Source organism: Arachis ipaensis, chromosome B03 (genome assembly GCF_000816755.2).
Source record: "Arachis ipaensis cultivar K30076 chromosome B03, Araip1.1, whole genome shotgun sequence".
In the NCBI taxonomy this organism is placed as follows: domain Eukaryota; kingdom Viridiplantae; phylum Streptophyta; class Magnoliopsida; order Fabales; family Fabaceae; genus Arachis; species Arachis ipaensis.
In genome coordinates, this window is record NC_029787.2 from 26462658 (window position 1) to 26476102 (window position 13445).

The 13445-nt window shown below is 36.4% G+C and overlaps 1 protein-coding gene across 1 annotated transcript in view; it reads right to left on the reverse strand.

Moving 5' to 3' along the window:
- Positions 9987-13445, reverse strand: part of LOC110270059 — a 4266-nt gene continuing 807 nt past the window's right edge. The window contains exon 2 of the mRNA XM_021118526.1: positions 9987-11275. Coding sequence (XP_020974185.1) covers positions 10082-11179 — 1098 coding nt within the window. The 5' untranslated portion in view covers positions 11180-11275 and the 3' untranslated portion in view covers positions 9987-10081. The remainder of the gene's footprint in view (positions 11276-13445) is intronic.

Here is a 13445-nt window from a genome sequence, read left to right on the forward strand (position 1 = left end):
GGCCCCAATTTGGTTTTCTTTTGATCAGGAACTCGATAAAAGGCTAAACACCCCCACACTTTAAGATAATTTAAATTAGGTTTCCTTCCTTTCCAAATTTCATAAGGAGAAACCTTTCTATGTCTTGATGGTATCCTATAATGGATATGACATGATGTCAATAATGCTTCACCCCACAAATTGTAAGGAAATTTTGTATTTAGTAACATTGAATTAACCATATCCACTAAGGTACGGTTTTTTCTTTTCGCCAAACCATTTTGTTGCGGAGTATATGGAGCAAAAGATTCATGCACAATACCATGTAATTCACAAAAGTGATCAAATTCATTAGAAAATATTCTCCACCTCGATCACTACGAAGAACTTTTATTTTCTTATTATGCATATTTTCTACTTCCATTTTATATTTCTTAAACATTTCAAAAGCTTCATCTTTATTTCTAAGCAAATACACATAAGTAAATCTAGAACAATCATCAATAAAAGTTATAAAGTATCTTTTTCCTCCTCTAATAATATTGCCATTTAGTTCACAAATATCACTATGAATCAACTCCAATAAATATGTATTTCTTTCAACTTTAAGAAAAAGTTTCTTAGTAATTTTGGATTATATGCAAATATCACATTTCTTATTAAAATCCTTGTTACTAAAATAATATAGTTATTCTTTTGTATATATTCAATTGATTTGTAATTTAAGTGTGCTAATCTACTATGCCATAAATCACAAGAATCAACAACATACAATGAAACATTCACTTTATTAATACTAAGTTTAAACATGCCTTCAGTACAATATCCTTTTCCTACGAATACATCATTCTTAAACAAGATCACTTTATCGGATTCCATTACAACTTTGAATCCTTTCTTATACAAGAGACTAACAGAAACTAAATTTTTTCTCAAATCTGGAACATGAAGTACATTTATTAAACTTAATTTCTTTCCAGATGTAAAATTTAATTCCACAGTTCCTTGACCACAAACTTTGGCCGAGTTGTCATTGCCCATTAAGACCTCTCTATTGTTCACTTCTTTATATGTTTTGAATTGGTTGCGATCATTACAAACGTGAACAGTAGCCCCTGAATTTAACCACCATTCAAGTGATTTTCCTTGTGTTGCTATGTTAATTTCTGTAACCATGCCAATATGCATGTTTTGTACTTTTTCTACAACCATAGCAATTAGATCCTTCTCTTCCACTAAGTTGGTCTTTGGTGCTTCCTTTTTCAGAAGTCTACATTCTTTGATATAGTGTCCTTTCTTGTGACAATGATAACACTCTCTTTGTCTCTTCTTATCTTGCTTTGAATCTTTAGAGAACTTTTTTTTCTTCTTATTGGTATTGTTTTCACCAATATGATTCACTTTAGAACTTTGAGAAAGATACACAGCATCACGTTTTCGAGTTTCCTCCTCTATACGTATATGCCTTAGTAATTTCTCAATTGTGAAGTTTTCACCAAGATGTAAAAGTTTCTTCCTATAACCATTCCAAGATGAAGGCAATTTTGAAATAATTGCTCCAACTTGTAATGATTCAGAGATCACCACTTGTAGATCACGAAGTCTACTTACAAGGATTTGTAATTCATGAATTTGATCCATGAGGGGACATAGTATCATTCATAATAAATTCAAAATATTTCATCATAATAAACTTATATGTTCCTTGTCGTTCGGTATTGTACTTTTCTTCCAAAAATTTTTAAATCTCTAATAGTGATTGAATTGACATGTAGAGATCATAGAGTCGGTCGGATAAAGTATTGAGAATATGACCTCGACATGCAAAAGTATATTCATCACGTTTCTTTTTCAATTGAACAATCTTTTCTTTCTCTTCCGGTGTGGAATTTTCAGCGGCATCGACAATTGGTGTAGTCTTTGGGTCAATCACATATGCAAGATTGAGAACTGAAAGAAGAAACATCATCTTGTCTTTCCAACGATTGAAGTTCGTTCCATCAAAGCGATCTAATTTGACAAACTCTTGATTCATGACCTTGAACATACTGTTTTGATCTTGTGCCATCTTCAACAATATCTCTCTAAATTGTTGGGTATATGGTATGAGAAGATGACAAAAAATCTTATATTTCTATAGTGGTTTCAAGGCACGATTAGATCGCTTTCTTTAGAGAGATATTTGTCCCCACACTTAGTTACTATAGGGTTGATGACAATACTCTCCCAGGATACAATGAAACCTAAGAATTTCTTAATTAGCAATAGTAAGAAATTTTCAACTCTCTTGAACAAAGAAAATCTCTTAATAGTTGAGTAAATTGTACACTTAGTACTTCACCTTTCAAATAGTGGACAAGGACTTATTTATACATATTGCACATAGCAATTATGATTAGTTACGTATACAAATAGTTGTGTCTTTTCTATTGCCAATAGATACAATGTTTTGAACATACACAATTCTTAAAGAGTTGTGTCTCTTTAGCCAATAGACACAATATTTTGAATATACACAATCATTAAAAGGTTGTGTCCTTTCAACCAAATGGTGCTAAACGGTTAGTAACCGTTTATTAATATTAATAATAATATCAATAATATTAATAATATTAATTAATCAAATTTGTAAATACCCTTCAATTACCACCCCTAGTCCCCATCTATTTTCGCGTGGCAGGTCATGAGGATTTCACAAGTCCTCATCTAGTCCCAAAATACGAGTAATCCTAGTAAATACCCGTTTCGATTGTTTTTGTGATCATTCCTATTGCAAGCATTCATTGGTTTGTGACGTGGAGCTATTCTAGCCACTCAATAAATTCTCGGATAATCAAAGTTAAGGTTATATCATTTTTATAAAGTCACATATATCCCTGTTATAACAATATTAATAGAAGATAAATGGATAAACACTAAGTTATTATTTGGATATAAGATGAAAAATAAGAGGAAAGACAATGGAAAGAAAGAAAATGAGAGGAAAGAAAATGGAAAGAAAAGTATATTTTTGTATGTGTTATTTAGATGAAGAAAAAATTAATGGAAAGAAAATAGAGAAAAAAATTTTCTTTTGCTTAGATGGAAGGAAAAGTAACAAGAGAAATAATTATAATGGAGTAAAATTATATTAATATTTTTATATATTATATATAAATTATAATTCAAATGGTAACTTTAAATTTTTACCCATGTTTGCACTTCTGCATCAGTTTTCTTCGCAACTTTGAAGAGAAAATTTACATGAGCTCCACATACACTTTTATGTTTTTCATTCAATTTCTTTGTTGATCCAAACAATGAAAAATTAATTTTTTCGTCTATTTTCTTCTCCAGCATTTATTTTTCTACAAATTCTTTTAATCCAAACAATGCATAAATAAGTCACATTTTTTATATATATAACAATAACTAATATCACATATTAGGTTAATTTACGTTGATAAATCAAAGCCACCCCAAAATTATTTGAATCTCTCAAACTCAAAAACATTACCTGGTTGTCTCCGTTTATATTTCTATATAAATTGAATTTAATGAATTCGAATTAGGGTAATAAGTAGTAAATCGAATCTATAGGATTCGAATTACTTGACATTGTGATTTGAAAGTAAATTGAATTCAAAAAATTCAAATTATGTCATCTCCTACTAAATCGAATCTATAAATTTCGATATATATGGTCCATGCTAAATTGAAGCAATAAGGTTCAATTTATACTCACTTAGTAGCAATCCAGCTCATTGTAAATCAAATCTCCTTCATTCGATTTAGTAGTCATATGACTGTTACAATCCAAAGATATAACTCGGCACTGTACGTTACTACGAAAACACATAATTCGAACTCCATAAATTTAATTTACATAGATATGTAAATTGAGACATGCACATAGCCTTTTTTATTTTGGGGGATATACGTAAAATTGGTTTGTAAATGGTTTATTAATATAATAATATTTTTATTAAAAATAAAAATTATGATAAATGTAACACCCTACCACACTAAGCTTTACGCTTAAGTCGTAAAACGAAAGTGGTGTAGTATTACGACTCTAAAATAAAATGAGTACATATAATAGCAGAAGAATTATAATATGCTAGGAGCCTTGAAGAATAGGGGAAATAAAAATCGCGAGATAAAAGCACAACGCTCAAGGAACGAGTTAACTTGCGTGCTAAGAAAACCGTAACTGTCAAACATAAGATAACAGAAGTAGGAATAGAGTGCCAAAGATACAAAATAACAAGCTCCTAACTCAGCCTGCGAAGTCAAGACAAGCCGGAGAATATTTACACATATATACATACATATCCAAAACCCAAAAGTACATATGCACAATCCTGCCTCTCCATAAACCTCTAAGAGGATAAAAAAGGACAAGTTATGCGGAGAGAAAGCTAAGTACATATATATACATCACTGCACAACAAAACTATACAACAACACTATCCAGTAACCCCTCCGCTTTAAGAGTCTAAACGCCTAACGAGATGGCTCCCGACCTGCATTTGAAAAATAACAACATAGTATGGAATGAGAACCGGAGGTTCTCAGTATGGTAAAGGTGCCACACACATAATATATAAGGTCCTGGGAATGCCAGAGGCAATCCTAGAACGTCGACACTCAGATTATAGAGCTTAAAGTATTAAACAGAAGCCATATAAGGTGGTTTTCTAAGAATATTTAAACCTAACTTAACTTAACCTTAAATCTAAGTCCTATACTGCCATTCCTCCATACCTCAAACTCCATCATGCATTTTCACAGACAAATAGACAGATAAAGGCAAACACAAGAAGGTTACAACTACTGCAGGTAACAAATACACATTTAGCATGGCAAATACAGATAGGCACACCCAATTAAAGCAAAAGCAAGTAATTCAAGTAATATGCATATGATGCATGCCTGTCCTATGGCTGATGAGGCTCATCTGTCGGTTATCCAGCCAACCCGACAAGTCTGAGTTGTCCTTAGACTGTCCCCCGACGTGCATCCCCAAGAGTTTATGCATAAATTTTTCTCAAATAATCAATATTGCTCAATGGGGGTAACATTCCCGGGAATTTATATAGTGCCCGGTCACACTTACATCGTAGGGTCAACAGAGTATCGAGTTTTCAACCTGGTACACGTGGTGGCAAGCCACGGCACTTAATCCAGGGAATCTCGTATCTCAGATTATTCAAATTCATAAGCCATATAAATAATCCAATTATAATTCATCAACATCCACATCATTCTCAATCGCATATCATTCATCATTATACGTCAATCATATTCAATCCCTATCCTTCATTATCACACCTCCCATTCCGTCCATCAATAGTTTTGATTCAAAACATAATTCATTCTTTTCCAAATGAATCAAACTTAAAACATGCTCATTTTCTTAATAACTCAAAATCAAACCATATAACCTTTGAATCTAAATCTTTATAAATAATCATATAAACAAAATCTCTAATTTTTATAAAATTTCGGCAGCATCTCCTCTAAAACTCAGACGTTGCCACTCTTTTCGGGTCCAAACCTACTTTCTTTTCAATTCAACATACCCTTCCTCATCATCATAACAGTCACCATAATAAATCTACTTCAGATTAACAATTATACTCATACAATATTCAAATCCAACAACCAAAATTCAACTAAGGATCATAGTTCACTAATCCTAGGCTTCTAACACAAAATATCTCAAATCAATAATTCACCAAATCATTAATTAATCAACAAGCACCAAACCAACCATGTTCATCAACAATAACATTCAACCATAATTCTCTCCAAATTAAGATAACAACATTTACCATCCAAAATTAATAACTAATTATCCAATAAACTTCAACCAAATATATTCATCGACAAATTACTAAACATTAAACATACACCTGCATTCCAACTTATCCTATGGTCGTCTAGCCTAAGTTTTCACAGAACATTATATATTAAATGCAAGAAACATAAACCATACCTTGGCCGATTTCCACGTAACGACCAAAGCTATTTATTCAAAACCAAGGCAGCCCCTCAAAACTCAACTAATCCGCTTCTTCCAAGTTCCAGTATTCACAATTTCAAGCTCCAATTATTTATTCACAACCTAATACACACTCATAACACATATATATCCAATTTAATATCCAAAGCTCAAATTCAATGAAAATAAAATAGAATTATCGTATCCTCACCTTACCCAAGCTTCACATAAGCAAGAGTGAACGTTTTCCTCAAGCTAATTAGATCCTAAAACATCAAAAATCAAAGAAACTCAACCTTCCCATTCAAAAATCCAAAAACTGGGAGAAAAGAGGGCTGAGAATGATTAAATAAGTTACCAGTGAAATTGTTCCGGTAGAAATGTAGAGCTCAACGCGGTGGACGCGTGGCCGCAAACGGTGCGGCGATTGGAGCTCGGACGGAGAAGTTACGGGGATTGGAAATTTACCGTAAGGTTACGGAAGCTTTCTCCCCTCCCTGGAAGCGTTTCATGCTGCTGCATCCAAATGAGGGAGAGAAAGGGGTTCGGCTTCATTTAATGAGTTGGTCCGGTTGAACCAACGGTCCGGTTCGGGTCTGGTTCAACCGGTTCGGCCCATTCGGTCCAATTTTGGACCGTTTTCTCCGAAATTGGTGTCAAAATTCTCGTTTCGATGAGCTCTATTCTAATTTAATATAATATTTACATTTATAATCCTCCTTATTAAAAACTAATTTATTGACTAATTATCTACTAATTTAACTGGGGTTTACATCCTACCCACCTAATAAAGAATTTTGCCCTCAAAATTCAAATCTAGTTACCTGAAAAGAGATGTGGATAGTCCTTTCGCATATCTGATTCGAGCTCCCAGGTATGTTCCTCGATACCAGCTCGACTCCAATCTACTTTTACCAATGATACTTCCCTTCCGCGTAATCGTTTAATACTGATATCATCAATTCTCACCGGAATTACTGGGAGTATTAGATCTTCTCTTACTTGAATTGGTTCTGGTTCCAGAACATGACTTGCATAAGGAGTATACTTCCGAAGCTGTGACACATGGAACACATCGTGCAAATTCGAAAGATACAGCGGTAAGGCAATTCTATAAGCCACTGGCCCAATTCTCTTCAGGATCTCAAACGGTCCAATATAACGGGGATTCAGTTTCTTAGTCTTAATAGCTCTTCCCACTCCAGTGGTTGGTGTAACTTTCAAAAAGACATGTTCTCCTTCTTCGAATTCCAAAGGCTTTCGCCTCTGGTCAGCATAGCTCTTTTGGCGGCTTTGGGCTATAAGCATTTGACTACGAATCTTCTTTATCTGCTCAGTCGTTTCAGCTATCATCTCAGGCCCTCATAAACTCATTTCTCCAGTTTCATACCAGCACAACAGAGATTGACATTTTCTGCCATACAGAGCATCATATGGAGCCATTCCAATGCTCGCATGATAGCTATTATTATAAGCAAACTCTACTAATGGCATATACCGATCCCAGCTCGCCGGCTGGTCTAAAACACAAGCTCTTAGCATATCCTCCAAGGTCTGAATTGTTCTCTCTGACTGACCATCTGTCTGAGGGTGATACGCAGCACTCAAGCTTAACTGAGTCCCAAATGCACGTTGAAAAGCTCCCCAGAATCTTGATGTGAAGCGAGAATCCCTATCAAATATAATGGTAGAAGGCACGCCATGCAACCTGACAATCTCTTTAATATACATTTGAGCTAATTCTTCCATTGTACAACTTATTCGGATAGGAAGAAAGTGAGCTGATTTTGTCAGTCAATCCACAACCACCCAAATAGCGTCACAACCAGACCGGGTCCTAGGCAAACCTATCACAAAGTCCATTGCAATACTCTCCCATTTCCATTGTGGAATCTCTAAAGGCTGAAGGGTCCCTGATGGTCTCTGATGCTCAATCTTAACCTTCTGACACGTTAAACATTTAGATACATGCAATGCCACATCATTCTTCATACCTGGCCACCAGAACATCGCTTTCAGATCTTGATACATTTTAGTACTCCCTGGATGAATTGAAAACCCGTTCTTATGAGCTTCCTTTAAGATACTCTGTCGCAGGTCCCCAATATCTGGCACAATAATCCGGTTCTTGAACCTCCACAAACCATTATGTTCTTCTGACACTCTCCACTATTTTCCTTGTTCAACTGCTGGTAATACCTTATGTAATGCTTCACTGTCTCGATGAGCCTTCAGAAGTTCTGATTTAAAATCACTTGAAATCTGCAACTGACTCAAACACAAAATTCCAGATTCTCCTCTAATTCCCAAATTTAAACCTTGAAATTCTCTTAGTAATTCTTCTTCCCGTAGCATCATCCAAGCTGCATATAAAGATTTCTGACTCAAGGCGTCCGCCACAACATTCACTTTTCCTGAATGATAATTCAATTCAAAATTATAATCTTTCAGGAGCTCCATCCACCTCCTCTGATGCATATTCAACTCTTTCTGCTAAAAAAGATACTTCAAACTCTTATGGTCTGAGAAAACATGAAACCTAACGCCATAGAGGTAGTGCCTCCAAATCTTTAAAGCAAACACAATGGCAGCAAGCTCCAAATCATGTGTCGGGTAGTTCATCTCATGCGGCCTTAACCGCCGTGAGGCGTATGCTACAACATTCTGGTACTGCATCAGAACACACCCCAACCCTTTCAGAGATGCATCACAATACACTTCAAACGGTTCACTTGGTTCAGGTAATACCAATACAGGTGCAGTAATCAACCTGTGCTTCAATGCTTGGAAACTCTCTTCACATTCCGGAGTCCAGATAAAAGGCGTATCCTTCCTAGTCAACTTAGTTAAAGGTAAGGCGAGCTGTGAAAATCCTTTAATGAATCTGCGATAATACCCTACCAAATCTAGGAAACTCCTGATCTCTGTCACTGAAGTTGGTCGCTCCCAATTTATCACTGCTTCCACCTTAGCAGGATCCACAGCTATCCCCTGCTTACTCACCACGTGGCCGAGAAACTTCACTTCACTCTTCCAGAACTCACATTTAGATAACTTAGCATATAACTTCTTGTCTCTCAGAATTTGCAGCACAATTCGCAAGTGATCAGCATGTTCTTCTTCAGACTTAGAATAAACAAGAATATCATCAATGAAGACAATAACAAACTTGTCCAGATACGGTCGGAAAATCATGTTCATATAATCCATAAATACTGTCGGGGCATTAGTTAACCCAAAAGACATCACTGTATACTCATAATGACCATAACGCGTCCTGAAAGCAGTTTTCGGAATATCCTCGTCTCTAACCCTTATCTGATGATACCTGGATCGCAGGTCAATCTTAGAAAACACACCGGCACCCTGTAACTGATCCATTAGATCATCGATTCTAGGCAACGGATATTTATTCTTCACAGTGATCTTATTCAATTGCCGATAATCGACACACAACCGCATACTCCCATCCTTCTTTTTTACCAGTAACACTGGCGCTCCCCACGGAGAAACACTTGGTCGGATAAAATGCTTACTCAACAAATCTTCCAGCTGAGCTTTCAGTTCAGCCATTTCTAAAGGTGACATCCTATAAGGAGTAATTGAAATCGGACCGGCTCCAAGCACCAACTCAATTGCGAATTCCACTTCCCGGTTAGGTGGAAATTCATTAATATCATTCGGAAACACATCTGGAAATTCACATACAACGGCAATATGCTCTAAACTCTGATCATCACTTGATACTCCCACAGTTAATAACATAATACCCTGACATTCAGTTCCAGAATAGTTTACTATCATAGAATTCCAATAGTAACTATTCACCACAACCGGTGCTTCCGACCCTTTCGGCATAAACTGTACTGACTTCTCAGAACAATCAAGAAAAATATGATTCTTGGATAACTAATCCAATCCCAAAATGAGATCAAGACCAGTCATAGGCAAACAAATCAAATCATGCATAAATTCACGCTGTTGTACTCGAAAGGGAACTTGTGGACATCCTATCCTAGTCACCATAGCTTTATGAGTAGCATTATATACTTTCAAATCATAACCTAAAACCACCATTCTCAATCCTAATTCATGGGCCTTTTCAAATACAATAAATTAATGACTTGCTCCTGAATCAAATAAAGCATTTAAGATTTTACCAACCATTTCACAATTACCTCTAATCAGTGTCTCAGATCCCTCAGCACCTATGGTAGAAGTGGTGTATGCTCTCCCTGGCTGCTGCACTCTACCAGTCTCATACTTCTTCTTCTCCAGATAATTGGTGGCCATATGCCCGGGCTGTCCACAAGGATAGCATACTCCAAGTCCCAATCTGCACGGAACTCTAGGGTGAAACCTTCCGCACTTCTGACAATTCAGATCTTGCTGTGGCTGCTTCCCAAACCTTTTTCCTTGACTAGCATTAGTATTCGGCCTTCTGTAATTACCTTGACCCTGAGTCTGCTGCGGAACAAAACCTCCACGCTTGAAATTCCTACCTCTCGGAGCAAAGTTCCTCCCTGAAGGCCTCTGAAAAGGCACCCTCAAACTTCCTTTCTCTGCTGCCGCCTTCCTCACACAATCCTCAGCCACCCTACTCTTATTCACCAATTCAAAAAATATCCTGATCTCCATTGGGGTAACGAAACTCAGAATATCACTCCGAAGACCTCCCTCATATTTAATACACTTCCATTCAGCAAAATCTTCAGGCGCACCTTGACAGATACGAGAAAAGCGACATAACTCCTCAAATTTGCTAGTATACTCAACAACAGTCATCTGTCCCTGCTTTAACTGCATCAATTCAAGTTCCTTGGCATTTCTAGCTAAAATAAGAAAGTATTTCTTATAGAATTCTGTTCGGAAAACCTCCCAAGGAATCACAGCACCATCAGGCTGCAGGATACGTCGTGTTCCCTGCCACCAATTCTGAGCTTCACCTTGCAACTGATATGTTCCAAACTCAACCCATTGCTCCTCAGGAACCTCTTGGGCCTGCAACGCCCTTTCCATAGCCTGAATCCAATTATCTGCATCAGTGGGATTTGAGGTTCCCCTAAAAGTTGGAGGGCAAACTTTCAGAAATGTAGCAAGTGTCATAGGACCGTCTTCATCATTATTGTTCCCATGATTACCCTGATTTATCTGGTTACCCAGTGCCTCAGCTGTTGCCTGCATAGCTAAAGCCATATTTCCCAGGGCAGCCATAAAATCTACTGGATCAGTCCCTATGGGGCAGGAGTAACGGTGCCTGTCCTACCTCTACCTCACCCGCGACCGCGTCCGCGAGTCGACATCTGGTCCCTATACACACCAAACAAGTGATATTAAGTTGATCAGTCTCAATATCGCAGGTCTAATGCTTTAAGTTCCAAATGCATGCTCACAAACGTTTATGCCATATATATCAGTCAGATATCCTAATAGCATGTAAACACATATACAAAGAATGCACAGAAGCACAATCATTCCGTCTTTCAGGCTCTATAGGAACAAACTACTCTGATACCATAATGTAATACCCTACCACACTAAGCTTTACGCTTAAGTCGTAAAATGAAGGTGGTGTGGTATTACGACCTCTAAAATGAAATGATTACATATAATAGCAGAAGAATTATAATATGCTAGGAGCCTTGAAGAATAGGGGAAATAAAAATCGCGAGATAAAAGCGCAACGCTCAAGGAACGAGTTAACTTGCGTGCTAAGAAAACCGTAGCTGTCAAACATAAGATAACAGAAGTAGGAATAGAGTGCCAAAGATACAAAATAACAAGCTCCTAACTCAGCCTACAAAGTCAAGACTGGCCGGAGAATATTTACAAATATATACATACATATCCAAAACCCAAAAGTACATATACACAATCCTGCCTCTCCATAAACCTCTAAGAAGATCAAAAAGGACAAGTTATGCGGAGAGAAAGCTAAGTACATATATATATATCACTGTACAACAAAACTATACAACAACACTATCCAGTAACCCCTCCACTTTAAGAGTCTAGACGCCTAACGAGATGGCTCGCGACCTGCATCTGAAAAATAACAACATAGTATGGAATGAGAACCGGAGGTTCTCAGTATGGTAAAGGTTCCACACACATAATATATAAGGTCCTGGGAATGCCAGAGGCAATCCTAAAACGTCGACACTCAGATTATAGAGCTTAAAGTATTAAACAGAAGCCATATAAGGTGGTTTTCTAAGAATATTTAAACCTAACTTAACTTAACCTTAAATCTAAGTCCTATACTGCCATTCCTCCATACCTCCAACTCCATCATGCATTTTCACAGACAAATAGACAGATAAAGGCAAACACAAGAAGGTTACAACTACTGTAGGTAACAAATACACATTTAGCATGGCAAATACAGATGGGCACACCCAATTAAAGCACAAGCAAGTAATTCAAGTAATATGCATATGATGCATCCCTGTCCTATGGCTGATGAGGCTCATCTGTCGGTTATCCAGCCAACCCGACAAGTCTGAATTGTCCTTAGACTGTCCCCCGACGTGCATCCCCAAGAGTCTATGCATAAATTTTTCTCAAATAATCAATATTGCTCAATGGGGATAACATTCCCGGGAATTTATATAGTGCCCGGTCACAATTACGTCGTAGGGTCAATAGAGTATCGAGTTTTCAACATGGTACACGTGGTGGCAAGCCACGGCACTTAATCCAGGGAATCTCGTATCTCAGATTATTCAAATTCATAAGCCATATAAATAATTCAATTATAATTCATCAACATCCACATCATTCTCAATCGCATATCATTCATCATTATACGTCAATCATATTCAATCCTTATCCTTCATTATCACACCTCCCATTCCGTCCATCAATAGTTTCGATTCAAAACATAATTCATTCTTTTCCAAATGAATCAAACTTAAAACATGCTCATTTTCTTAATAACTCAAAATCAAACCATATAACCTTTGAATCTAAATCTTTATAAATAATCATATAAACAAAATCTCTAATTTTTATAAAATTTCAGCAGCATCTCCTCTAAAACTCGGACTTTGCCACCCTTTTCGGGTCCAAACCTGCTTTCTTTTCAATTCAACATACCCTTCCTCATCATCATAACAGTCACCACAATAAATCTACTTCAGATTAACAATTATACTCATACAATATTCAAATCCAACAACCAAAATTCAACTAAGGATCATAGTTCACTAATCCTAGGCTTCTAACACAAAATACAAGACACTTTTGAATCCGATCTGCTGGTATCCTATTCAACCTTACGTCCACATACAAATTACAAATCATTAAACAGCTACTTATATAAACCAACTTCAAATAACCTATTAATCAATAATTAAAACCTACCACTTACAACAATACAATTAAACCTCTCTTAATACCAACTTACAATAACAATTACTTGTACCAACCAAACCACGAACAACTAATTAATTACTAAACCACTTAATAACTAAACTCT